Genomic DNA, 25,982 nt, shown 5'->3' with positions numbered 1-25,982 from the left:
CTGCATGTGAGCGATGACTTTCACCAAGTCTCCCAGGATAAAGGTCAATTTTTATTTTTTTGTCATCTGAAAATGAGTCAATGATAACTTTTCAACCTATTGAAAGACCTGAAGAACAGTATTGCTTAGAGTGTTGTGAAGCCACCTCTGTAAATACCTAATATTTATCCCCGAAGCTCATGAAAGTTTAGGTCATATTTACCTTAGAAGGAAAATATTTGCTACTCTGTGTTAATTGAACATTAAATTTCTCTTCTTTTTTAATTACTGAAAGTCAGGGTCTTTCACTTCTATCTTGATGTCCTGTATATGGAAGGCCCAGAGTTTGGCTTGTAATATGTGCTAACATGACATACAATTCTTTATCGATTCCAGAATATCGTGCTGCAGTTACCTAGTGTGTACTAGAATTTTAAAATATGAAAGGTAAAATTAATGAATTATAAGACTCTATCTTCATTCACTTCATTCATTTCTAAGGTCAAGGGATAACTTCCTCTAGACAACATTGGCCCAAAATAATAGTCCCTTTGCGTTACATGGAGGCAATATACCCCAAGAAAAAAATAATTGAAACACATTAGTGTATTTAGCAGGTACATTTATTGTCAGAAGTTAAAGCAGGAAAATATGATATCATGCAGCGTCAGGAGGAGGATGCTGTTTGGCCACAGAACAACCTTCCAAAGTTTCTTAGCAGGAGAGGCATAGTGACCATTATTGCACTTTAATCTGGCTACAGACTAGAAGAAGAGGGTAGATGATATTAGGAGAAACTGCAAGAGAGGCAGAAAGTGAGAATATCTCTTAGGAAATTCTCCCTCTCCACACAAGGAACAGGCATGAGGGAATATGCACTGTCAAACTTTCCAGAAGAGACAACAGGACGTGCTAGAGCAGGGCAGCACCTGATGTTTGCCCACTAGTACTGTGCCGACTTTGTAAAGAAAATAAGGCACCTGAGACCAATAGAAGAGGTTCACTGCTGCGGGCTACACTCGGTTGACACTATCATTTCTGCTAAGTGCCATTAAAAAAAAAATAACAGGCAAGAAACTGGTACCTAGGAGAAATAAAGCGTTTGCTGTTTGGTGTACTCACATGTATTTGAGACATAAAAATGGAAAACGTTTTCAACTCAATACAGATGTTATGACAACCAGAAAAGGTATTATTTATTGACCAAATTTTTTAAATAAAATAGTCTTATTCTTGGAGATTTTCATGCCTGCTAAACTTTTTATAAACAACTTAATCTATTGAAAATACATATCCCTTTGTTTATAACTGATGATTTATTCGGTCAATAAATTTTCTGGGTGCTAATTATATTCCAAGAACTGTCTGGCTATGGGTCTAGAGACAAAAAGCAAAATGGACCAAAGAGTACATAAATAAATGTGTACGAACACATAAATCTCTGATCATACAGGGCTGAGATTTGAGGTGCCAGGATGGGAATGAAAAAAATCAGATAAAAAAGAACTCCAATTATAAACAGGGACATAAACAGAATTTAGAGGTGTCATAGGAACCCTGATAAAAAATAAAATATTATTAAGTGATGGAGGGACCCTTATGACTCAATGTCAGTTTATTTTAGCTAGAATTGTGGACAGATACAATTTCAGAGATAGCATTGAAAAGAAATGTGTGTTATTGAGTAGCTCTTCTTTCCAAATATTTACACAAGGGAAAGATCTTCCTGAGTATAACTTATACATTTTCCTTGCCCCAAACTCGTTACAGCAAAAAAAAAAAAAAAAAAAAAAATCTTGAAGATTGGTAGGTGAATTGTGATAAATAAATCATAGGTTGAGCACAGCGCTGGCTCAGTCACTTTGCCACCATCAATAATAAATGATTGTGTTGGTGTCTGTCACACAAGACTTTTATTATCTATTATCCTAAGTGAAATGAACTTGGTAGGAACAGGTTAGTAATTACGATGCCGTCATTGACAATGCCACGGATAATCTTCCCAAATCTTCTACTGTCTTCTCTCCTTCAGTCTTCCCTGCTGGCATTTTGCAACCCCCGTTCTTTAGTGCCCGGCAGCCCAACTCACTGAACTATGGGGCCATCGGAATGGTCATCGGACACGAGATCACACATGGCTTTGATGACAATGGTAAAGTATAGGTAACATTTCCCTTTGGCTGAAATACATCTTCCTAAGTTGAAGAGCTGTCATATGTCAGCACAGAACCCCATGTGTTTATCAGTGTGTAGCTGACCTATGTCTCACCACAGAGTCAGCGTTCTGGTTAAAGTGTTTCCTAAGAAACTCAAAACATTAGTGGGCAGTGAAAAATATGTGCTTTATACTGTGAGAGATGGAAGCAAAAATTCACACTGAGAAAGTGCTACAGTGTTGTGCACCGGAAATGATGCTCAGTCCTATTATATGTGTCTTAGTTTTCCAGGCTCACAGAGAGCAGGGTCCTATCCAAGCCCCTGTGTTTGACACGCTGCTTGTAGCCAGGAACTTTTTTTCTTTTCATCTTTTTGTTTAATACATAATTTAGAACCTTCTAAACAGCAGGCACTTAAATGTTGATATGCGTCCCTAAACAACCAAAAAGATTTACAGTTTTAATTAAGTCAAACAAGATTAAAAACAGAAGATATGTAAAAAGGCCATAACAAAAATTGTAACAAGTTTTAGTTCACAAAATACTAACTGGACAGAATTCTAGACAAGAAAAATAGCACCTTAAAAGGAAACACGCGAGACGTCTATTAACTCAATTAGTCAGTGCTACAGTCTTAACCAACACTGACTAATAATATTTCCGTTTTCCAAATAGAAGCATACAGAGGCATATAACATGTTTGTGTAATGTTATAGAACCTGGAATTGGTAGAATCAGCATATAAGTTCAAATTTCGTTTCATTGCCATTTTCTTATTCACTGTATCCTAAATATTTAAAACATGATAAAATTAAATGTCAAAACATACAGAGTATATAAATGCATTTGGAGATACAAAAAGGAAACTATCAATGTTGTTTAAATCTAGCAAGAAAATTCTGGGAGAGAAAAGGCGTGCTTCTCTTTGTGCTTTAAGTAGAGGAAAACAAGGAGTTAGTTTGCCTAAAGGGTCTGGAAACATGAGGTGGGAGCCAGAATAAAGGTGTTGGGCTTTTAAAGTCTCAAAATATCAAATTAAATAGTCCTGGTCTAGATGGAAAGCATCAAGGACAGCCAAGTGTGTTTTCAGAAGTGCTTATCTGATGGCCTCATCTGCAGTAGCCACAAGCCAAGTAGATGAAATAAATACCTATCAATTCCAAGACACATTGGCAGACAAAGTTCAAGCTTTCCTGAAGAAAGCAGAAGTTGGGGGAGTTAGAAGTTTCTCTCATCGTCTGCCCCATCCCATGGACACTCACAGAGCCGTATTTTCATCCTTTCCACCCAAGCTAGAGATCTCAAGATGGAAGGGTTGTGTCCATGCCAATATCCTCACTATGATTTATCGTTTTTCAAAATGGCTCTGAGGAACCGGAACAGCGTGCAGGAGGTCTCTCAATGGTGTTTCTTATAGCTGCATGAGAACCTACTTCAAGAATTTCGACTATGAAGCAATCTTATTCTTATTTTTATTGTAACAAATTTCCTTTTTACCAAATGAATATATTACAGGAAGAAATTTTAACAAAGATGGAGACCTCGTGGACTGGTGGACTCAGCAGTCTGCAAATAATTTTAAAGACCAATCCCAGTGCATGGTGCACCAGTATGGCAACTTCACGTGGGACCTAGCAGGTGGACAGCATGTATGTCATCAGCATCTTCCAGAACAACTCCAGATGTGCAACCCCAAGTGAAATGTCGGTGCTGTCTCTAAAAATCCTAACAGAAAATCTTTCTTTAAACAGCTCAATGGAATTAATACACTGGGAGAGAACATTGCTGATAATGGAGGTATTGGCCAAGCATACAGAGTGAGTATTCATACTTTCTTCCCACATCAGCGATGGGAGTGTTCATTTATCATATTCACCCATTTCTTTGAAATCTTGTAGAAGAGGCTATATAGACAGGAAGTGGAGAGTGAGAAATGGGAATCACGTGAAGGGTAAGAGGCTTGTGTATATGCTGGTCACAGGGGTCTGTGGGTTGACATGGTGTGAGGAAGTCAGGATGGAAAAGGAAGCACTCAGTGATACCCCCAAAGGACTCGAGAAGAGGCACGAGCTTCTAGAAGACACAGAAATAATCCCTGAAGTAAATTTCTTAGTAAATATGTCCATATAAATGATTGTTTGTGGGTCATTCATTGATATAAGGGAAACCTGCATCTTCTCAGCATGTGAGACAGCCTGTGGAGGTGGTATCAGCATAAACTGAGGACATAACATTAAGCCATAGTCTGCTCACTGAGAAACAGTTAGGGACCCAATTGTGATATGGCTCTAGTATATGGCCATGTGGTTGGCCCAACTATTATCCTTCAAGAATTATTATTGTCGGAATATTCATTAGACTCACTTATTCCACTTATTCTTGCTTACATTTGAGGATTTCGCTTTTGAGTGCTATGTCATTTTCACATATTTCTCTCTCCTCAACCTCTCCTGTGCCCCCCCCCAGGCTCATAACCTCCTCTCCTTTACTATTATCCACACATCCATGCAAAAGCTATGGAATCCTTTTAGTGCTGCTTGCATGCACATGGATTTAGGGTTGACCATTTGGATAACTCATCAGGGGACTCGTCCTGCCATTGACTGCCTGTAGCTCTTCATCTGAGGTGGGAGAGAGGGCTCATGAAATATTTTCCATCCATATTGGCATGTCCGCTGGCAGTGTCACTAGGCAGGTCTTGTTTAAAGAACCCTACCATGTAGATTTTTTAGATACAGCTTCCCTGTGATGTCTAGAAGGCATTATATTACAGCAAGTGTCCAGGTCCTCCAAGGCCCGTACAGTCCTCCCACCTGAGTACCTTCCAGGACTTTGCTTTCTTTGTAGTGCCGTTTGAGGCGCTAGGGATTTCAGGAATTGAGGATGTGAGGAAGAATTAAAAGATGATCCAATGAATGCCAGTAGGGAAGAAAAAATAGGGACTTCCACAAAAGGGTGGAGGGAGGATGCATTTAGAAGGAACGAGGAGGAATGTAGATGAATTTGAGTGTACCTCTTGACCCGGAAGCAGCCCACACACGAGAGAATAGGCAGCCTACTTGCGATGACACAAGGATAAGGTGTCCATGAGAGAGAACCAGGTTGTCACAGATGGGATGGGTAGACTGTTTAAGGACTGAATAGGATTATTTGGTCATCACTGCAATGTTGAGGGTCAAAGGGGAAGAGAGCGGTAGTGATTGTCAGAAAAGTAGAAGCATCACTACAAAACAGAGACGCAACTGATGGGGTCTACAGTGTGCCCAAAACATAGCATCATTTCAGTATGAGGCCTGAAAAGTGAAGTCGGATAAATGTCCCAGCCTATCATTGGGGGATGGTACATTGCTACTACCTTGAATGCTGGGTAATTGATATTTATGTTTCTCACTAGGTGGCAAATAGTGGGCATTTTACCTCTTTGGGTGCTGGACAATTTTTAATTTCCTATAAATATTCTTGAGAATTTATATTTCCTATAAATATATCATAGGATATAGTTAGATACATTAGAAATGGTTTACTCCTTTTTGGACATGTTTGAACAATGTTAGTTGAGACTGGGATAACGCTTAGTTTAGAGGTAACCGATTCCCCTACTGAAGCCAAGTTCCGCCCTGTGGATCTTAAGTGTCCCCATCCTTATCCTGCTGGGCCCAGGCACTGCTATCTGTAATCCTTTGGGGATGATCTCCAGATTAAATGAAACTGATCCCCAGATTAACATGAAGCTGACTGTTCAAGAGCACCCGCCTATGATCTTGGAATCTTCTTTCAGGATTTCCCTTTCTTAGTATCCTGGCCAGCGTAACCCAAAGCACTCAGTTTATCTTCAACACAGATTCCCCCAGACTTAACATTGATTTTCCCCCTCCCTTTACTATGGCATACATGCTCGTGGAGAAATAGTCTAAACCTGTTATAGACCTTGCCTTCGTTATTAAGCATCTTTCTGGACAGGCTTCCTTTGTAAGGCGGGATGTGAAAGACTGGATTTTCAGTGTTGTGCAAGCCATTGTCTCCAATGTTTTGCCCATCGCTCTGTTGATCCAGCAGCAGCCCTTGTCACTCCGTGTTGACGGGAAGTAGTTGGTGTTAGTAATTAGCACATTTCGATGAGTCTGCTGTACACTCACCCACACCAGCCTGATAATTATAGTAATAAAGAAAAGTACAATTGCACAAATATTGATGACACCCTATGAGTTCTTTGCATGGGATGATTTGCCCCTCTGTTAGATCACGGACTCCCGAAGTGGGAAGGACATAAGCCTTCCCTCTCTCTCCAAAATCTTTAGATAGCAAAGGTTCACTCATCTATGTTGATGGTAAAAAGAAAATACATTTTTAACTTACATAACTGATGGATGTTCTTTGTTAGAAATTGGAAAAGGCTGGCAAGATGGCTGAGTGAGTAAAGCCACTTGCCACCAAACGTGATCACCTGAGTCGAATCCTTTAGATCCATTCAGTAGAAGGAGAGAACTAAGTATTGCAAGTTGCCCTCTGATCGCCATACATGCACCACTGTATACACCCTCTCAAGCGTCTGCCCATAAATAAATAAATAAATAAATAATAAATAAATAAATAAATACATGTAATTTAAATATTTACAGGAAAAACAAATAACTTGTCTCAGGAAGTTTAATATTAATCCATTTTAAAATTACATATAGCAGAGCAAGCCTACATTTCTCAATAGTGAAAAAAAAATTATAAGAACCTTTTCTGTGTTCATGTGGCCAAAGTTCCTTTCTCCTGTTTTTACTGGAAGTCTGTCTACTTTGTCCTGTATTCCTGTAATGCGGGGACCAGAGTAGTTACCTCTCCTTCACCTCAGGATCACGGACACTAAAACCCCAAGGAATCTCAACAGAATCCCTTAGATTTTGGCAAGAATCACTCAGACTAAATCTGGTGTGTGTCAATTTTGCCAAGAGTAGTAACTAAGCTAAATATAGCAATTGCAGATGACTCCTTTGGCAACCCATTCCTCCAGCGAGCTGGACTTACCCATCTATCCGTAGACAGTGTGAAGGTAAGATTATTATCATGTGTTTAAGTTTCATTTCTTCCAACTGACATGTAGTGTGATCATCTGACACGCCAGACTCTTGTCTCCAGCTAATGAGTCTCTTATTCTTTCTGAACATTTATAGATGCATTCTAGCCTTCTTGCTAATCCATGAGAGAGTTACTGGTTACCATATCTAAATGTATTTTATAGTGATTTGATATAAAAGATGAATTACATGGTCTTTTGCGATTGGTTTTTATACAAATTTAAAAATTACATACTTTTATTTTACTAATTTAGGCCTACCAGAATTATGTTAAAAAGAATGGTGAAGAAAAATTACTCCCTGGAATTGACCTAAATCACAAACAACTATTCTTCTTGAACTTTGCCCAGGTAGTATATCTTTCATGACTGATAAATGAGAAAACCACTTTAAGTTGTAATTTCATAGCAAGTTGGATACTGCGTGATGTTTTCTTCTTTTAATTAATTGGGGTGCAGCATTCGACTTGGCTAGCTTTCATGATCTGCAACAAGATTGTCAGATTATGTTCATTATAAATGATTATGTTTATATATTGCCTTGAGTAAATGGTTGAATTCGAATGCCAAATTAATGTTTGCTTTCCCCCCAACCTACACACAGTGTTCCATGATTACACCTGAGCATGTTGTTTTCCTTTGTTTATTTATACTTCTAGGTATGGTGTGGGACCTACAGGCCAGAGTATGCAGTCAATTCCATTAAAACAGATGTACACAGTCCCGGCAACTTCAGGTATGTGGATAGGAATAGCAGTCGGACTGTTCTAGTGTTGACACCATTACATTTATATTTCAAATTTGCCTTTTTCTGCTTCTTATTCTATATAATTTAAGAGTACTGTGAATGTGTGTATGTATCTATTCATACATGCATGTGTGTTTGTGCATGCCCATGTGTGTGTGTGCGCGCGCGCGCATGTGCACGCGCGCGTGAGTATGAGCATTTGTGTGTGCATGTCTGTCTATGTCTGCATATCTGTCAAAGATAGGACTCATCAGACCACACCAGCAATGTGTTCACAAGCCCAGCTCTGGCCATCCTGTCCTTCAGAATACATATATCCTAAGCTTGGTGCCTGCTGGATTGCAACAAACGTGTCACCTCTTAACAGTGGTTTGCTGGAACCCCCAGCTGGTAGAACCTGTTTCTAAGAGGCTGTGAATGTGAGTCCCAAATGCCAAGGAAAGGAAAGCTTTCGCTAGGTGAAGGTTCTCCAACATTGAAGACATATCTCCAACCCTCCAGGTGTGGGGGAGTATATCGCCTCAGAGGTCAGAGAGCAGCCCAGCAAGGCTAGTAGGGGAATGCTCTTGGAGGTGGAAGAATGTGAACATGTAAGAGATCAGGTATTAGAAGAGAACCACTCAAAACAGCCTTTGAATGCTGACTTCTAGATCCTCATGTCCCTCAGACTGGCATCCTAATGCAGTTCCTTTCTCTCGCAAGGTAGCATTTAATCACCCCTTGCTATCAATAACACCTTCCAAGAAGGAGACTGGAAAAAAAATTTAACTAAAAAGTTTGTACTTTGAAAATCAGAGTTTGAGAACAAAAAAAAAGAAGTTATTACCCCAAAACTTTTAAAACTCTACCTGAAATAAATGTGAATACATTACCTAGAAAATTAACTACCGACAGAAAGACTCTTGATTGTAAAGTCATAAGCAGCACACTTAAACATCTTATACATCATCAAATACACTTGGTCTGTCCCAGTGTCGTGACTGTCGCTGTCACCAGCCCCAGATCACCTCTGCTTTAGGAATTCCTTAAGAATTCCTTCATGCAGCAATAGTGCATTGCAGCTTGCTCTCCCTGTAATGTGAGTTAAGGTTAGTTCCACTAATTAACTTATCCATACCAGCTGCTTGGGTTAATTGCTTTCCACGGGAAGTCATTGTGGATCTATTCCCACTACGGTTTAATCCAAGAGACTTTTAGCTTAATTTCTTAAAGGTATTTTTTGTTTGTTTTGTTTTATTTCTTTGATTACCAGCACAGACAAGTTTTTTAAAAAAAAAAAGTTGTTTTTGTTGCTGCTGTTGTTGTTCTTACTAGTTTTCAAGAGTTAAAAATATAAGCATCTAATTCTGAGGCTAGCAGGAAACTTTTGTAAATGCACATAAAACAGTTTGTCAGACCCTTGCTCTGTATGCTCCTATGAACATAAGCAGATGTCTATAAAGAGCTCGTTTCCTTGTGGTAGTATGGGGCTACTGAATGGTCTGCCTTCCTGGGAGAATAAAGTGTTTCGCATTAATGTTCTTTTGTTTTGCTAAGGCAGTCTACTGTTACTATCCTTAGTTCTGCTTTGGTCTCTTAACCTTGTGAAGTCGTCGTAGCTTAAGCATGCCCAGGCCTGTTTATCCCTGTGCTAGTGATCACATCATTTAACTCGTATCTGAGCTTTTTGTTAGGGTTTTTCTGCATGTTTGACTGAGCCTATTTTAATACTCTGGCTTTGGTTTCTTGATATATAAGGACTAAATTATTGAGAGAGTTGTTGGAAGGTTTACGTTAGTGGATATAAATGCCTATTATTTATATGTCTTTAAAAAATAATTACTTTTTTAAAATAAAAGACCTGGATAGATTAAAGTTTTGTGTAGAAAGCTATGGACCTTGAGGGCTAGAGAAATTGCTCAGAAGTTAAGAGTACGCACCGCCCTTGAAGAGCATGGGTCTGGTTCCCAGGACACGTCAGGAATCTCAGGACCACATTTGACTCTATCTCTGGGAGACCGAATGCTCCATTCCGGCTTCTGCTGACACCAGGCATGCCTATGGCACACATACATGTTTGCAGACAAAACACTCATACACATAAAATAAAAATAAAGAAATTATTTTAAAAAAGGAAATCTGTAACAGACTTAACACCATTTTCAAGTACGCTAGTACTTGCACACTGATGGTTGCTCATTTCCTCTGTTCTGCATAGTAGCAGATGTAATGAGTGTTGGCTAAGTAACCCAGCAAGATAAGTGTGACTGCATCTCTACACCCCAATATTTTCATATGAACATTTGAAGTGATTTATATCTTTAATGTTATTCTAACACCAAAGATATCTCTATTTTCATTCATAATAAGAGAAGTATGTTCACGTTTTAAGAGTAAATGGAAGGCCAGCCCTTTGTCAAAAAAAAAAATGCTATTTGCTCTAGAGCTAAAGGGATTTCCTTGGCAAATGCTGAGATTATGTTTTAGCTTTGGAAACAGGTTGCTTCCTGACAATTCAAAGTGAAATATCTTTTACAAGAACTTTCAAAACTTACAATCCTTGAGTTATTATTCAAAAATTGTGCTGGTGGTTCACCTGAAAATATTTTCAAGATAGAAGATTGACAAATTCATGCTGAAGCAGCTGTACCATCAAAAACAGAAGAGGAGCTGTTTCAGGGATGAAATCCCAGTATGTTTATATATATAGTACTTTCAGCATTTTATGCGGATATTTTCAACCAGTGTAGATACTTGGTTTCCCTATATAAAGTAGCATGTTTGACTTAACTGCTCTTTGAAATCCTCATGCTTCTTCCATTCACCTTAAATATTAGCATCAACTCCTGATATTTTTCGACTATCAGGATGGGTTTTAATGAATTGTCTAACAGTCCAGTTAGTATATATGAACCTACATATTATTCTATGTGGTAAAATATATGCTACTCAACATGGCTTTGTTATAAAGGGATCATAATAGTTAGGAAATTATAAGACTGGTTAGTCTCCTCATAAATGCAACCAACCAAATTTGATTCTAAGTCATTAATTTTAAGAAACTAATAATAGATTGTCAGAAGACCTATTAATTGAGAACAAATTATTCAATAATTTAAAACGTTCATTTACTATACAGCCATGGTGGTATGTGGCTTTGAGAAGCAGAGGCAGGATGATCTCTGTGAGTTTAAGGACAGCCTGGTCTACATAGAGAGATCCAGGACAGCTAGAGCTACATAGTGAGATTTTGGCTCAAATAAGTAAATAATTCATTTGCTTTTCGTTAGGGGTAATATGTTAAAGGTCTAAAGTCTTTCCTCAGTCACATAGATGTTTGCCTCCCTAGATTTTTGAAGTTTTTAATACAAATGATTATTTCACAGGGCATAAATAGCACCAACACAATTGACTATTTTACATAATAGGGTAAAATTTTTGAATGAATTCTGTTAAGGAAACAATGAAAGATTTTATCTTCTGTTAATAAAAATGTAAACACACAAGTGCCAGAGTTTTAATGTAGCATGAAATCCATGTAAATATTGTATGCAATCCTAACAGAATATGACCTCACTCTTAGAGAAGAGATTCATTGTATTCAAAATGTACCCAGTCTTCAAAATGATTATTCATGTCACCTATCCAAATATTTGATGATATAAATATCATCAAACATTAATTACAAGCCTGGGAAAGAAAAGCCCTGGTCTGCTGCTGAGCTGATTATTCAGAATCAAATTATCTAGACGTCTTGCATGGGAAAAGAGGAAATACAACAGAGATAGAGAGCTGAGGGTTCGTGTGTTGACTCTACCTGGGTTGTCAACTCCCAGTGGTGCCTTCCCAAAATTAGTCTTTCTTTGGGGTGTTACGTGACTTTAATCTCAACAGAGGCAGATGGATCTATATGAGTTTGAGGCCAGCCTGATCTGATCTACATAGTCAGACCCTGTCTCAAGAAAATAAAAAGGAAAGAAGAAGGACAGGATGGAGGAAAGAAAGCAAAAAAGAGTGAGAGAAAGAATTTGGACATTTTCACTGATATGATGGTTCCTCTGTATCCTCTGTATCAGGTTGAGGGAAAAAAACTTTATTTAAGTAACAAAACATTGAGGTTCTTCAGTCTTCAGGTTTTTTTTTTTTTTTTTTTGCATACACATACCATCAGTCAGGGAGCTTCTTCCTCAGAGTGAGGATGCCTCTAGCACCCATCACTGGCCCCCATATCTAAATGAATGACATTCCTCACCACACTGAAAGGGTAGTTAAGCTTGGACCCTAAAAGAGTCAAGACCACCATCAAAACAATTAATTTCTAAGATGGTTTTTCTTTTCTCTGAAATGAGGTAGCTGTGTAGCCCAGAGTTCATTCATTCAGCCGGTCCTGAGTCAGAATGCACATATAAATCACTTAGTTGGCTTGGAAGATTCAGCAGAGAATAGGCTACCCCGCAGCACTTTTCCCATAGAGATGACAGTCTAGTGATACTGTAACAGCTTTGATCAAAATAAGACAAGAGGAAAGAGGTCAATTAGATAGTAGTCAGATAATGTGGCTATCCTAGTTATAGTTACCATTGCTGGGATGAAGCATCGTGACCAAAGCAACTTAGGGAGAAAAGGATTTATCTGGCTTATGCTTCCAAAACACTGCTCATCACTGAAGGAAGTCAGACGGGAACTTGGAGACAGGAGCTGAGGCAGAGGCCATGGAGGTGTGCTCTTTTCTGACTTGCTCTTCATGGCTTGCTTCCTCTGCTTTCTTATGTAACCCAGGAGGACAATCCGCCTAGGGGTGGCATCACCCACAATGGGCTTCATCAATCATTAATTACAAAAATGCCTTACAGGCTTGCCTACAGCCAGATCCATGGAGGCGTTCCTCCTCTCAAATAACTTTAGTTTGTGTCAAGATGGCATGAAACTCTAGCACAGCTGTCAAGGAGGTGATGATGAAGGCTGGAAGGTGTTAGCCGTGCCCTGGCTGAGAAGTGATTTCCCCAGGTAGTGGGCATCACAGCACCAGGTTGTGGTTGCTATCGGGAGTGAAAATACATCAGGCTGGTATAGTTAGAGCTCAAAGTGTAATTTGAAGGAAAATTTGCTACATGGACGAAGTCTGGATTTCCTTCAGGTATTTGCTGGAACTAGGTTTGAGAATTATAGATTATGGTTTAATTTTGTTAAGATTACTCAGACTATACATGTGGGATGTCTGGATGGGAGACAAGAGCCGCGATGTTTATGTGCTCTTATCCACCGCACACAGAGTTCCATAAGCACTGATGTTTATGTGAGCTTAAACACCACACACAGAAGGTTCAATAAGCACTTGTTCCTTCTCTTCCAACGCTACAAAGCACTTGCAGCCAACCTTCACCTCCCAACCTTAGGAGAGGATGCTCTGGTCCAACAGGAGGAAAAGCTGATTGATGGCTGGTGTTGTAGTGTCACCACTACCTTTTATTGGCCTGTTCCTCCCTTCAGATGCTGCTTAGTTCAGATACTGGGTTGGATGGCTTTGTTTTGCCCATTGGTGCCAAAACTGATAAGAAATGGGTATTTTTCAGCTCTTTCCAGTTATGGAGACTGAATCCAGTTTCTAATATGGAAGAAGAGCTTTGGAGACAAAAGAAAGAAAGGAAGAAGAGAGAGAGAGAGAGAGAGAGAGAGAGAGAGAGAGAGAAACTTCTCAATCTTCCTGACTAAATCAAGTGAAAAAAATTCTACTAAGAGAAAGTGGCAGAGAGAGTAGAGAGTAGTCAGGATATAATATTTATGTATACTTACATATATGTATATATGTGTGTGTGATGTGTGTGCGTGAAATTGTCAAACAACAGTTATTCAATTAAAACTTAAAAAACAACTTAATAAAAACATTGAAATAGTCTTGAAACATGTTTCAAAGTCTGTGCTCTTAACTCCTGCACTGTGGCCTTCCATCCATTTAAGGACTCTGTTAAGGAGAAGGATCTAATTCATCCTACCAGGTTTGTGTTTCTGAATCTGCTCATTTGTGCTGCATAGAGATGGTCTGCAGAGGTGGGGGCTGGAGAGATGGCTCAGAAGTTAAAGGCTGGGCTCACAACCGCAAGGACAAGAGGAGTAGGGGGACTCCTATGCCCTTCATTGAGATATGGACAATCAGTGTCCAGTGCTGACGATGACTTTTTTGTTTGTTTCAAAGGATTATTGGGACTTTGCAGAACTCCGTGGAGTTTGCAGATGCCTTTCACTGCCGCAAGAATTCATACATGAATCCAGAAAGGAAATGTCGGGTTTGGTGACCTTCACAAGAAGCAGAGCATCCATGGCGAGACTTGTTAAAACCACAGACACAGGAACTCTCCCTTCAGAGAAATCAGGCCCGGGAAGTTTCCGCAGCTACTTGGGGGCAGTTCACAAAGATGAGCACAAGCTAACATACGTGAAATTAGATTATTAAATCCACTGTGAATGGAAGGAGTGGTAGCCTAAGGTCTGTCAAATCAATCACTTCACTGTGTAAATAGCGCTTACTTTCAATGGCAGTATTACTGTTCATTCTGTTCCTCTTACAGACAGCAAGTCCAATGCTGTCCGTAGAGAACAGTGTTAACTCTTGAGGCAGAGTACAACTTCCAACCCGAGGGAGGAAGATGTTGAATGCAGCTGGGCACCAGGGCACAGCAATGATTTGCCTCGCCAGTCACTTTTGTTTGCATTCATGCTCCTTCAAAGCACTCCCAAAGAACTCCCATGCATACCGTGGCCTTAAGGCTTATGGAGTTTTGAACGCATTTTACCATACATAAGTTATTCATTTGCTCAACATTATTCTTGTTTAAGCACTCTTATGGTAAAAGTGAATATCTGAAACTCTTCCCCATCTTATCCGCTTTAACAACGTTGAGATTCTTCCACCCCTGAAAAATTTTTGAGCAATCTCTTGCTCACTCTGCCTCTCAAACTTGGTTTATTTAAAGGATTTGCAGTGATGTATAAAGAATAATCCTATATTTAATTCTTAACTACATGTATGACTGAATAACCATCACTACAGCTAATCAGTGAATATTGAAGTTGTATGGCCAAAGTTGATAGTTATAAAGATCTGTAATGTGATGTGCAGGTGAAAATTTGGGACTTTTTAAACCTGTAAATCATTGATGAGAAGCTTTAAGTACCAACTGTGAGAGCAAAGGTTACCACTGAACCACTGTCTAGAGATACATCATAGTTGTGGTTTACAAACAGCATTTTCAAGATTAAGTCTGTCCCCAAGAGTGGCTTTCAAAGGGCCTAACTGTATCTGTGTTGCTCCATGAGTCCTTATCTCTTCAGGTTTGTCACCTAATGGAAATATTTTGGTAATAAATCCAAGTTGTGAGCCCCCTATGTGCAAGCCATCTAGTTCTAGGAAGCCCGTGTCTGAGTAGAGATGGAGGTCTCCAGCAGACCAGCTACTGGATTTCCACGGTCTAATGACCCTGATCGGGTTCCTCCCGAAACACATTCGCTTCCTTTCTTGTCCTGCCGCTGACTTCTGTGCATTTCACTGTCCAGTTAAGATTTTACAAAAGAGGTGCACTTCTACAATCCTTATTTTTCTATCGAAGGGTGAAAACGAGAATATTTCTATTCAGTGTATTGGTTCTCATGCCTCTTGTAAAAAGCCCATTTGTCTGTAAAAAAAAAATGTTACTACAACATAATGTATAAAACTGTATAGAACAGAACTATACAGTTAGTGAATGGTCTCCCTCGGAACACAGCCCTGCAGCTACAACCCATAGGGACACTGTCCTAGCTCCCCACCGTCATCACTTTGGTCCTCCGCATGCATTATCCAAATCTCCAGCATTGTGTACTAGCTTCGCCCCATTTTGTCTTTTAGCCATCCCTGCATTCTTTCTTATCTGACTTCTCTCTGCCTTACATTTGTAAGACTTAGCTGTAGAGTTGGTTTATGTGTGGATCTGTCAGTGTCAAATAGGATTCCATTGTGTGACGAGACTACAAATCTTCCATCCTGTTGTTGATGGACTCTTAAGAAGTTTCCGGCTTCGGATTGTTACAAATGATACAACTATGCATTATGAACTGTGCTTACATATTCATCTTTACTTGAATCATCCATGGAATCACTTCCCCACATCTTTTTAAAAGTATCATAAACACTGGAAACAGTTTCGGACTAACCACAAAGATCCCTATTCTTTTCCCTTTTGCCACAAACACTATTGTCACGGATAATTACAGTATGCTTAGATCACTATTTCTTTTAAATCAACTTAAACACATGTGAGTATTATTTGTAGTGGTAGTAGTAGATTTCAGTTAAACAGCTATCTCTGGGTTGTTTTTATCCCTGTCTGTGATAACCACTAAAGAAACAAATGAGGAGAGTAACTAGAACCAATTATAAATGGCTGCTAGCATCTCCACTGCTAGCTCATTAATGCATCAAGTCCCATTCCTATAGAAGAGCAACTCCAGTGGCTACATCCCTACTGTACATACAACAAACCTTTGGGTTAAGGGGCATACAAAATTTAGAATAGCAGCTTCTTCCCTATTCCTCTCACATCCAGACATCACTTGCTGTAGCTGGTACTCAGAACCTTGGTCTCTTAATTCCTACCGTTTGTCATGTTACCTAAAACTTTATATATAAACTCACTCATAAGTCCACACCCATAATCTTTAAGTTCTGATCAGGGAGAGTTTAGAAGCGGAAACACCAAGGCTTGAAAACTGCTGTAACGCAGCAGTGATAAGAGGACAAAGCTCCTAGAAATATATGTTGGGAAGAAGTCTGCTTCCATACCACAGTGTCTGTGTGCAACACAAAAGGATGCTCCCCAGAAAGGTGAGGGCTTGTCCTACTTCTCCTCTGCCTCCGCTGCCAAAGTGACCTTGGGCACATGTATATTCTTTGGGGCCTCTGCCTCTCTTACTCAAATAGAAAGCAATTAGATCCCAGCAGTTCATACCAATGCTGCCTTCCCTTTAATCTGTTACCCAGAAAACAAGGACCAAAATTCTAGCAAGCTTGAGGCTGTGATACTGTTACTACTAGGCATGTTGACAGGGCAAAAACTTGCTAATTTCCTCCAAGTATTTATAATTCCTGTAGCAATAGGTGGAGCTCTTGGAGTAGAAGGCATCTGTTCTTTTGAAGGAAAATAAGATATTCTATCGTGTCAGAATTTTTTTTATTAGTTCCTAGTCTCTGGGATAGAAAATAACAACAAATGTTTTCTTAATGTTGTTTCTACACCTAGTTGACTCTGTCGCAATCCTATCAATTCGCATGTAAACCCACACACACCATTTATGCCTTGAAAAAAATTTAAGATTAAATGGAGCATTGGTTTCTATGCAGTCTTATACTTTCTTCATAGTTTCAAATTAAATCTTTTTTTTTAAAGAATAATATGAACTTTTTAACTAACATGTTCTTTCAAAGATAACCAGTTTGCTGATTGGATATTTTATCTGGCTACCAAATGTTAACAGGAGTTCCAACCATAGTTGGGTGACTTACGCTGAAGCCCAGTGTGCACTGTCCCTAAACTGGAGAGCTGAACTGTTCAGGTTATTTAGTGAACAGAGAGCCACATGCGACTGTTGTCCAAATGGCATGTTTATTGCATCTAAACTTCCTGTCAAATTCTATTTTCTTAGTGTCAACTCCTTTGTGCTTTGCATTTCCTCTGAAACAATGAAAAACATCCCTGCCATTTTCAACCTCTTAGTCAAAATGTGCTTTTATTTTGTTTGGAAAAGGGGATCTTGGTTGTGTGTGTGTGTGGGGGGGGGAGTTTGTTAGAAAAATAAACATTGACCCTTGCCATGAATAATGATGGGATCTCTCAGCACAGAAAACAAAAGGTCTGGAAAGCCCAGTTGTTCATGCCTGATGTTTATGATCCAGGGTTTTCTTTTTTACCCAGAAGTGATCAAATTTTACAGTTACCAGTCATGTTAAAGTTTTATTACACTCATATAAATGCACTTGGTTACATCTCCAATCTGATCATCTGACATTATAATACTAACATAATAATTCTAAGGCTGTTTTTCTTTATCTGGGAAAGCAAATACATGCATGGCCTGGATTATGACCTTCCTTAGGGAAAAGCTTAGTATGTAATATAAATGTTCTGGGTCCTCTGAAGCCCACCATCAAAGATGTAATTCTGCAGTGTTCATGGAGCGATATAGTACCAGAGAGGAAAGGAGAAAATCTGAAGAGAGAATGTGTAGGTTTGTCCAATGAAAGTGTGGGTACATAATGTTGAATATTCGTTATCATTTCAACTTTAATGTAAAAGTATTGCTGCACAGAAAAAGCATTTGAATGTGTGCCTCAAATTAATCAGAACTGACCCTGATGGTAGCAATGTATGATATCCATTTTTATAAATTGGTGTTTCTGAATTTAGAAGATATGACATTTAAAAAGCAATTTTAAAATATTATTTGGAGAGAGGTGGGGTTTTTCATAGCTGAAATTCCAGGACTTGGGAGGTAGAGGCAATAGGATTACTGAGAGTTTGAAGCCAAGCTAGAATCCATAGTGTTTTAGGTCTACCTGGGCTACAAAATGAGATACTGCCTCAAGAACAACAGCAAAACAAACAAACAAAAACCAGCCATTGTTTGGAAGATAAAGGGGAATGTAGATGGCAGGGAAATGGGAAGAACAATCACAAATCAAAATATAATTCCCCATAATAAATCACAGTATGCAGCAAAACCTTCAGCTGGGTGTTGCAGGCAGGCTAAGGCTTTGGTCAAGATCGCTTCTCTTGGGACAGACATTCGCACAGTTTCTTAAGTTGCTGCTTAAGCAAAAAGTTGAGAGCTTGGATCTTCCTCTTCACTGTTTCCAGTGGTTCTATGAGAAAGAGGCATGTGCTGTAGAGGGCTCACCCGAGGAAATACTAGAGTTGAATGATTCATATACTTCCTCTTCAGCGTTTCCCCAAAGTCAGACCGTCGCAGTGCCAAACCCAGACAAAGGTCAAGACACAGAGTTCAAACTCGACACAGAAGTTAGACTGTCTACTGTCCAATCCAAAGGCTTTACCTGGTAGATATGTTATTTACCCAATGGGCAAGGGCTAAAGTTAGAGGTAAAAAGGGGAAAAAAGGCAGGACACAACTAACCCAGCTGACTAGTTGCCTTGATGTGTTGATGCTTTAGGATTTTGGTTGCAATTGTGAAAATCAAACTCATGCTCCTTTAACAAAAACTGGAGATGTTGTCAATACGCATCACGTGATGTGCAGCAGGCATGGCTAACTCAGCCCTTTTCTAAGGCATCTCCTTCCAAATAAAGCTGGAGACAGTCAGCAGGACCCTGCAAATCAGGGGAAGGACAGTCTTCTAACTGCTTCACGCACCCAACACACCTTATGTTATCACAGGGCATGGAGGGTATAGGAGGAGGGATTATAGAAATTGGGATCTTCCAAAATGCTTTACAGAAATTAGGACTTTTGTCTCTTCAAGAGACATTTCCCAAAAACATATTTCTAAAAAGAAAGGAAAAGAGATGTCGCATACTACCCATACAAAATAACTTCTTAAATAACCTTGCAGGTTTTACTTTGCATATTAAACTTCAAATAAACACCATCTTAATTTGTCTTAGGAAAATAGAGGCATTTTGCCTAGCAGATTAGATACTAAAGGAAATTATAATTAAAGAAAGATGATGGGCAGTCAGAACAATATTTAGCTGATCCAGACACACAGTTTCAGTTTAGTATATTACATTGCGAGGTAATATTTGTAACTTCATTATACAAGTGGTATCTTTAAATGGAAGAGTTAACTGGTTTGTCAAAATCACTGATACTGACATGTCCAAGTTACTCTGAAGCCTAGAATCCACATAAACTTACCATCAAAGTTACCACCCAACTATGAAATGAACAAAGTCACTCAAAACAGATTTATTATTTAAAGACAAGCCTTCTGAAGCTATACATCATTTAAGAAATATTAATGAAAAACAGTATAATTTCCAATTTTTATTACATTATGTAATTCTATATTATTTGGAAATAACATTAAAGTAATCAAGAAATTGTTCAATTATCTCCTATTTTTAAAAATAAAATCACTAGAAAAGAAATGAACGGTAAAACATTTGACTAACACTACACTTGCCCAACACTAGCTTGACTATTTATTGATCAAACATTATGCATTAAAGTACCTACAAATCTATGAAATGTTTTTCTAGGTCTATAGAAGAGAAAACTAAGTGAAAACAGTTTACCTTTTCATATACTACACACTAAAAATATACATAAACGTATAAAGACATACACAGAACTCTCAATTTGGGAATATTCTTTCTAATATATAAAAAATACTTTATAGAAACTTAAGTTGTATTTGGTGATATGAATGGAATTTTTACAAAGTAGATAAGGAGATATTTCCAATTAATGGTACTTTGCAGGCAAAATTAAGCACAAAAAAGTAAGAATTTGCTAAACAAGACAGCAGAGCTTACCAAGAAATAATGCAGTAGAAAGGTGTACACTCTTTACCCAGCTACTCTTTATTCACTGTTGGATTTTTTATGTGTATTGTACTGATGACAAAATCTTTTTTATTTACTGACTGAATGTCTTACGTTGTTGAAATTGATGTATTTTTTTTCTACTTTGAAAGACCCCTCCAGCAAAGGCTATCATTGGAGTTTTTGATTTTAGCCATTCTGACAGGTGTAAGATGATATCTCAAAGTTGTTTTGATTTGCATTTCCCTGATTGCTAAGGAGGTTGAGCATGACCTTAAGTGTCTTTTGGCCATTTGAACTTCTTCTGTTGAGAATTCTCTGTTCAGTTCAGTGCCCCATTTTTTAATTGGGTTAATTAGCATTTTAAAGTCTAGTTTCTTGAGTTATCTATATATTTTGGAGATCAGACCTTTGTCTGTTGCGGGGTTGGTGAAGATCTTCTCCCAGTCAGTAGGTTGCCTTTTTGTCTTTGCGACAGTGTCCTTTGCTTTACTGAAGCTTCTCAGTTTTAGTAGGTCCCATTTATTCAATGTTGCCCTTAATGTCTGTGCTTCTGGGGTTACACCTAGGAAGCGATCTTCTGTGCCCATCTGTTGTAGGGTACTTCCCACTTTCTTTTCTATCAGGTTCAGTGTGTTCGGACTGATATAGAGGTCTTTAATCCATTTGGACTTGAGTTTTGTGCATGGTGATAGATATGGGTCTATTTTCATTCTTCTACAAGTTGACATCCAGTTGTGCCAGCACCATTTGTTGAAGATGCTTTCTTTCTTCCATTGTATACTTTTAGCTCCTTTATCGAAAATGAGGTGTTCATAGGTTTGTGGGTTAAAATCCGGGTCTTCTATATGATTCCATTGGTCGACTTCTCTGTTTTTATGCCAGTACCACACTGTTTTCATTACTGTAGCTCTGTAATAGAGTTTGAAGTCAGGGATGGTAATGCCTCCAGCAGATCCTTTATTGTATAGGATTTTTTTGGCTATCCTGGGTTTTTTGTTTTTCCATATAAAGTTGATTATTGTCTTCTCCAGATCTGTGAAGAATTTTGATGGGACCTTGATGGGGATTGCATTGAATCTATAAATTGCCTTTGGTAGAATTGCCATGGGAGCTCACCAAGGCCAGCTGGACTATGACTGAAAAAGCATGGGATAAAACTGGACTCTCTGAACATGGCGAACAATGAGGGCTGATGAGAAGCTAAGGACAATGGCACAGGGTTTTGATCCTACTTCATGTTCTGGCTTTGTGGGAGCCTAGCCAGGTTGGATGTTCACCTTCCTAGACATGGACGGAGGGGGGGAGGACCTTGGACTTACCACAGGGCAGGGAACCCTGACTGCTCTTTGGACTGGAGAGGGAGGGAGAGAGGAGTGGGGGGAGGGGAAGAAGGGTGGGAGGAGTGGGAGGGAAATGGGAGGCTGGGAGGAGGCTGAAACTTTTTTTTCCTTTTCTCAATAAAAAAAAAAGCAGACCCTAAAAAAAATAAATGAATAAATAAATAAATAAGAAAAAAAAAGAAAGACCCCTATACATTCCCTGGATTTGTAGGATGGTAAAGATAAAATCTGCCTTATTTTAAGGATGCGGTACTCTGCCCAATTTTAGATCATGTTGCTAACTTATTACACTGAACAAATAACTAATTCACTTGCATTGTCACTATCTCAGAAAGCAAACCAGGATCAAGGCTTCCTGGAAACCAGAAAGTAGCAGATGACACTACACAAAGCAAACTCCTTAGAATGGACAAAGGCAGCAGAACACTAGGGTCTGAAGTCAAGGAGAAATCTCAGCCTGGAGAGGGAAACACTGATTTAGGGTTCCAACTTAGGGTTGAAACTAAGATGGGCCAAAGGACAACACAGTAAGCAACAGCTCCTTTCAACCTCCATTTGCTCACCTACAAAATGGCCCGGATCATAGTCCTCTATGGGGAAGGACACCAGACCAGTTGCTAAGAATTTCAGCTATACTGAAGCTTAATACTGTGGCCTTACCTCTAGCATTTCCCAGACACTGCTTACATTCTAAGAATCTTGAAAACTGCACGGGTTTTGTCTAAAAGGTTATTTTTATTATATTATCTTTCATGTTGCTAAAAGAAGTCACTTGCTTGATCTCTTTGAATCATTTTTCTCACTAGACGCTTTTGAAACAGAAAAGACAAGAAGTGCAATCCTTTAAGTAGGGATTTCTTCAAAGAGAAAAAGAGCAAAAACAAGAGCACACTCAAAAAAAAAAATTGAAGCTTAGAGAAAAGTGAAATTTAGGGCATATGGATTACAGTTGGTTATACTAGCATGACTTTTGCTTTGCTGAGAAAATACCGTTTGGCACCAGAAAACCAGGGGAAATGGTCTGATGCCCTGAAGCTTAATTTCCTTAGTAGTAAAGTTTACAGATGTAAAAACGTTTTGGCAGCTGGATATGTGGTGTGTGGAAGAGAACACCTTGACACCTTTATCCAGCAATGTCCTTGGGATAATTTCCCAAACCTATAAATACGGAGATCAGATGGCAAAGGGACAATAAAGGCTAGAGGTTGTACTGAACTGGCTCATCAGCAGACATTATGAAAGCAGATGACCCTGGGCTGGCCAGGCAGACCTAATCACAAGAGACGTTAAAAATAAACCAGGGACAGAAGAGAAGGTCAGAGTCATGTGATGTGAGGGCTTGACAGTTCTTATTTTGAAAGTGGGAGAAAAGTGCCATCAGCCTTGAGAAGCTGGATGGAAGAGATAAAAACATAAATGATCTCCTAGAGGCCCTAAAAGTAACACAGTCCTGACCAACAGCACACATTGCAAAGGTTTTCTGACCTAAAGAACAAGATGAGTTTCCATTATGCATGCCACTAAGTGTATGACATTTTCTGCAGAACTATACCAAATATGCAAGGGCATGTTCAATGTGTAAAATTCCTAATTATTTAAACATTTTCAAAATTATACTGTTTAGGTATTGTCTTCTAATGATAAAATATATAAAGCTATGAAACATAGTCAGGATTATTATTCTCTACTTATCTGTTATTAAATAGATAAGTACACATCACTTTGCGATAACAAATAGGAGTTTATACTATTCTAAATTAAAAATAAACAAATATAAGTGACCCACTTATGCAAAGACTAAAGCCACTGGCCTTCATAAAATAAACATTTTTTATCATTTAGAGGTCAGATATTGGGCAATTAATGGGCTTTGCCTAGCACACAGCTTTTCTTCCCAGCATGCAAACTAATTAACCATTCAGAGGACCTTCCTTGTACAAACACTAGTGTGTTGGGAAAATATTTACAGCATCGTCCACTAAACAGCCAAAACATAAATTGTTTAGCCAGTGCTTGAAGAAAATAGAAACCAAGGGCCATGGGAAAACTGATTACATGACAGTCTTGAGGACTTTTTGTTTGGTTTGGTTTTTGGTTTTTTGGTTTTTTTTTTTTTTTTTTTTTGCTTTTTTTTAAGTTGGCACATTTCATTCTCCTGCAAAGTTATTTATGGTTATTTTTATCATAGGCAAGCTAATAATGAATTTCTATGTTCTTAGGAACTTCTGTACCTCAGCTTTAAGAAGGATGTCATAATTTAAAAGATATATTGCCCAAATGTTTAAACATCGAAAACAAGGAAGGAACCGCTATACTGGGAAATGTTTTCTGTTCATATCAGCTGTACAAAGAGTGTTGATGTTTTTCTTTAATATGCAACACCTATAAACTATGTATTTACATTACCGAGAGCCCCTTGAACACTTGCTAAGTTCTGTAGATAGCAAAGTAAACAAACCTCAGACCATGACAGGCCGGGGCCAGTCTTTAACAGCTCATTAGACCTGATTGTTAAATTTTCAGAAATTAGCTGTTCGATACCATACTGGCAGCTTGAAATCCGCCAACACTACAACTCAGCCTTGGCTTGTCTGCCTTTCTCAAGTAATTAGTCATTCCGCATTTGCTAGTCCACGCTGACCCTGACCAAAGGCTATTCACAGTCTGGAAATTGAAACCAGGGTCAATATCTATGCAAGTTCATCTTCGTTGTCGAATTGACTGGATTTGGAATCACCTACCAGACATAATCCTAGTGCATTTGTAAAAGAATTTAACTAAGAAGAGAAGATCCTTGAATGTGCAGGACAACATCCCATAAGTTGGAGTCCCAGACTGAATGAAAAAGGAACAGGGCAAAGTGAACTGAATGCCCACCTTGTCTACTTCCTGATTGTGAAATGTCACGTTATCAACTTCCCCATACCCCCATTACTATGTCTTTCCTCTAAGCTGGCTGTACCCTCCAATCTGAGGGAAAATAGCCCTCCCCTTAAATTGCTCCTTGTCAGAAATTTGGTCACCCAAGAAGAAAAATGTCTTACATACTATTTAAAAAAAAAACACACAATTTGGAAGACTTTGGTTTTACATGTTTGTAACTTTTCTACAGATAGCTAAAATTTTCCTATACTAACAGAATCAGCCCAAGAATTCCCTAACAGCTAAAGGTGAAATATATTCTTTTTTTTTAATATTTATTTATTTAATATGTATGCAATATTCTGTCTGTGTGTATGACTGCAAGCCAGAAGAGGGCACCAGATCTCATTACAGATGGTTGTGAGCCACCATGTTGTTGCTGGGAATTGAACTCAGGACCTTTGGAAGAGCAGTCAGTGCTCTTAACCTCTGAGCCATCTCTCCAGCCCCAAATATATTCTTTTTTATCTCACACAATGCAGCATGTGGATTAAAGGGCTTGAAGACATAAAATTCAGTAAGAGTTACAGATCAAAAGTTTGAGTCCCTTCCTCCATTTGTGCCCTGAAGCTTGATAATAATAGGAGATAGAGCCTATAGGATTAAGTCTCAAGTACAGAGCCTCCATGATTGGGGAGGAAAGAGACCAGGAAAGAATCCTTGCCAATGTTGCCTTCTAAGGATATATTGGGAGAATGGCCGACTATCAACCAGGTGATGGGATCTGACAAGACCTGCAACCTGTTGCTGCTGCTGCTGCTGAACTTTGGATGGCCCAGCTTCCAGAATGAGAAAATCTTTTGGGTTATGTGTGCTCTAGATGACAAGAGTAGCAAGCAGCCTGTACCATTGTACAGTGAAAGTAACTAGAACACAGCATTTGTGTTTAACAGCAAAAAACAGCTGAGTCCAGTGAGGCCGAGATTGCCCTGTGAACACTTGTAAAGGCTTAAGGAGATGCTCCATTAGGGAAGGTTTGAAAACTGCACAGACTATTCACAGAGAAATGCTACAACAGGAATCCCAGGAAAGAGTACAACCTGACTCGACATTGAGAGCCAGAACCATTCTTTAAAGATCCGGTGGTTTTATGCCAAAATAACCTGAAGGAAAATCACTTCTCAAGGCTGTTAGAAGCCAAAAACAGTTGCTGAGGATTCCATACTTAGGAAGCTATAATTTTGGAAGCTCACTTGAAATTTTAAAGTAAAGTTTTCTGCCACAATCAGAGGATGCTAAGCATGAACTTGGAGACCC

At 38.9% G+C, this 25,982-nt stretch overlaps 1 protein-coding gene across 3 annotated transcripts in view; it reads left to right on the top strand.

Moving 5' to 3' along the window:
• Mme (membrane metalloendopeptidase) overlaps positions 1-17,937 on the top strand; it is a 78,674-nt gene extending 60,737 nt beyond the window's left edge. For all 3 annotated transcript variants that reach the window (XM_041659307.1, XM_041659308.1, XM_041659306.1), the window contains exons 18-23: positions 2,012-2,131; positions 3,651-3,784; positions 3,887-3,952; positions 7,456-7,551; positions 7,860-7,936; positions 14,121-17,937. In XM_041659307.1, the coding sequence (XP_041515241.1) occupies positions 2,012-2,131; positions 3,651-3,784; positions 3,887-3,952; positions 7,456-7,551; positions 7,860-7,936; positions 14,121-14,220 (593 nt within the window). In that variant the 3' untranslated portion in view covers positions 14,221-17,937. The remainder of the gene's footprint in view (positions 1-2,011; positions 2,132-3,650; positions 3,785-3,886; positions 3,953-7,455; positions 7,552-7,859; positions 7,937-14,120) is intronic.
• Positions 17,938-25,982: the final 8,045 nt, after the last annotated feature.

The sequence above is a fragment of the Microtus oregoni genome, unplaced genomic scaffold, assembly GCF_018167655.1.
Source record: "Microtus oregoni isolate MIOR12 unplaced genomic scaffold, Mior012 000010F_ref0000083, whole genome shotgun sequence".
Classification (NCBI taxonomy): Eukaryota; Metazoa; Chordata; class Mammalia; order Rodentia; family Cricetidae; genus Microtus; species Microtus oregoni.
Note: the sequence above shows the minus strand (reverse complement) of the source record. Positions and strands in the feature narration are given on the sequence as shown.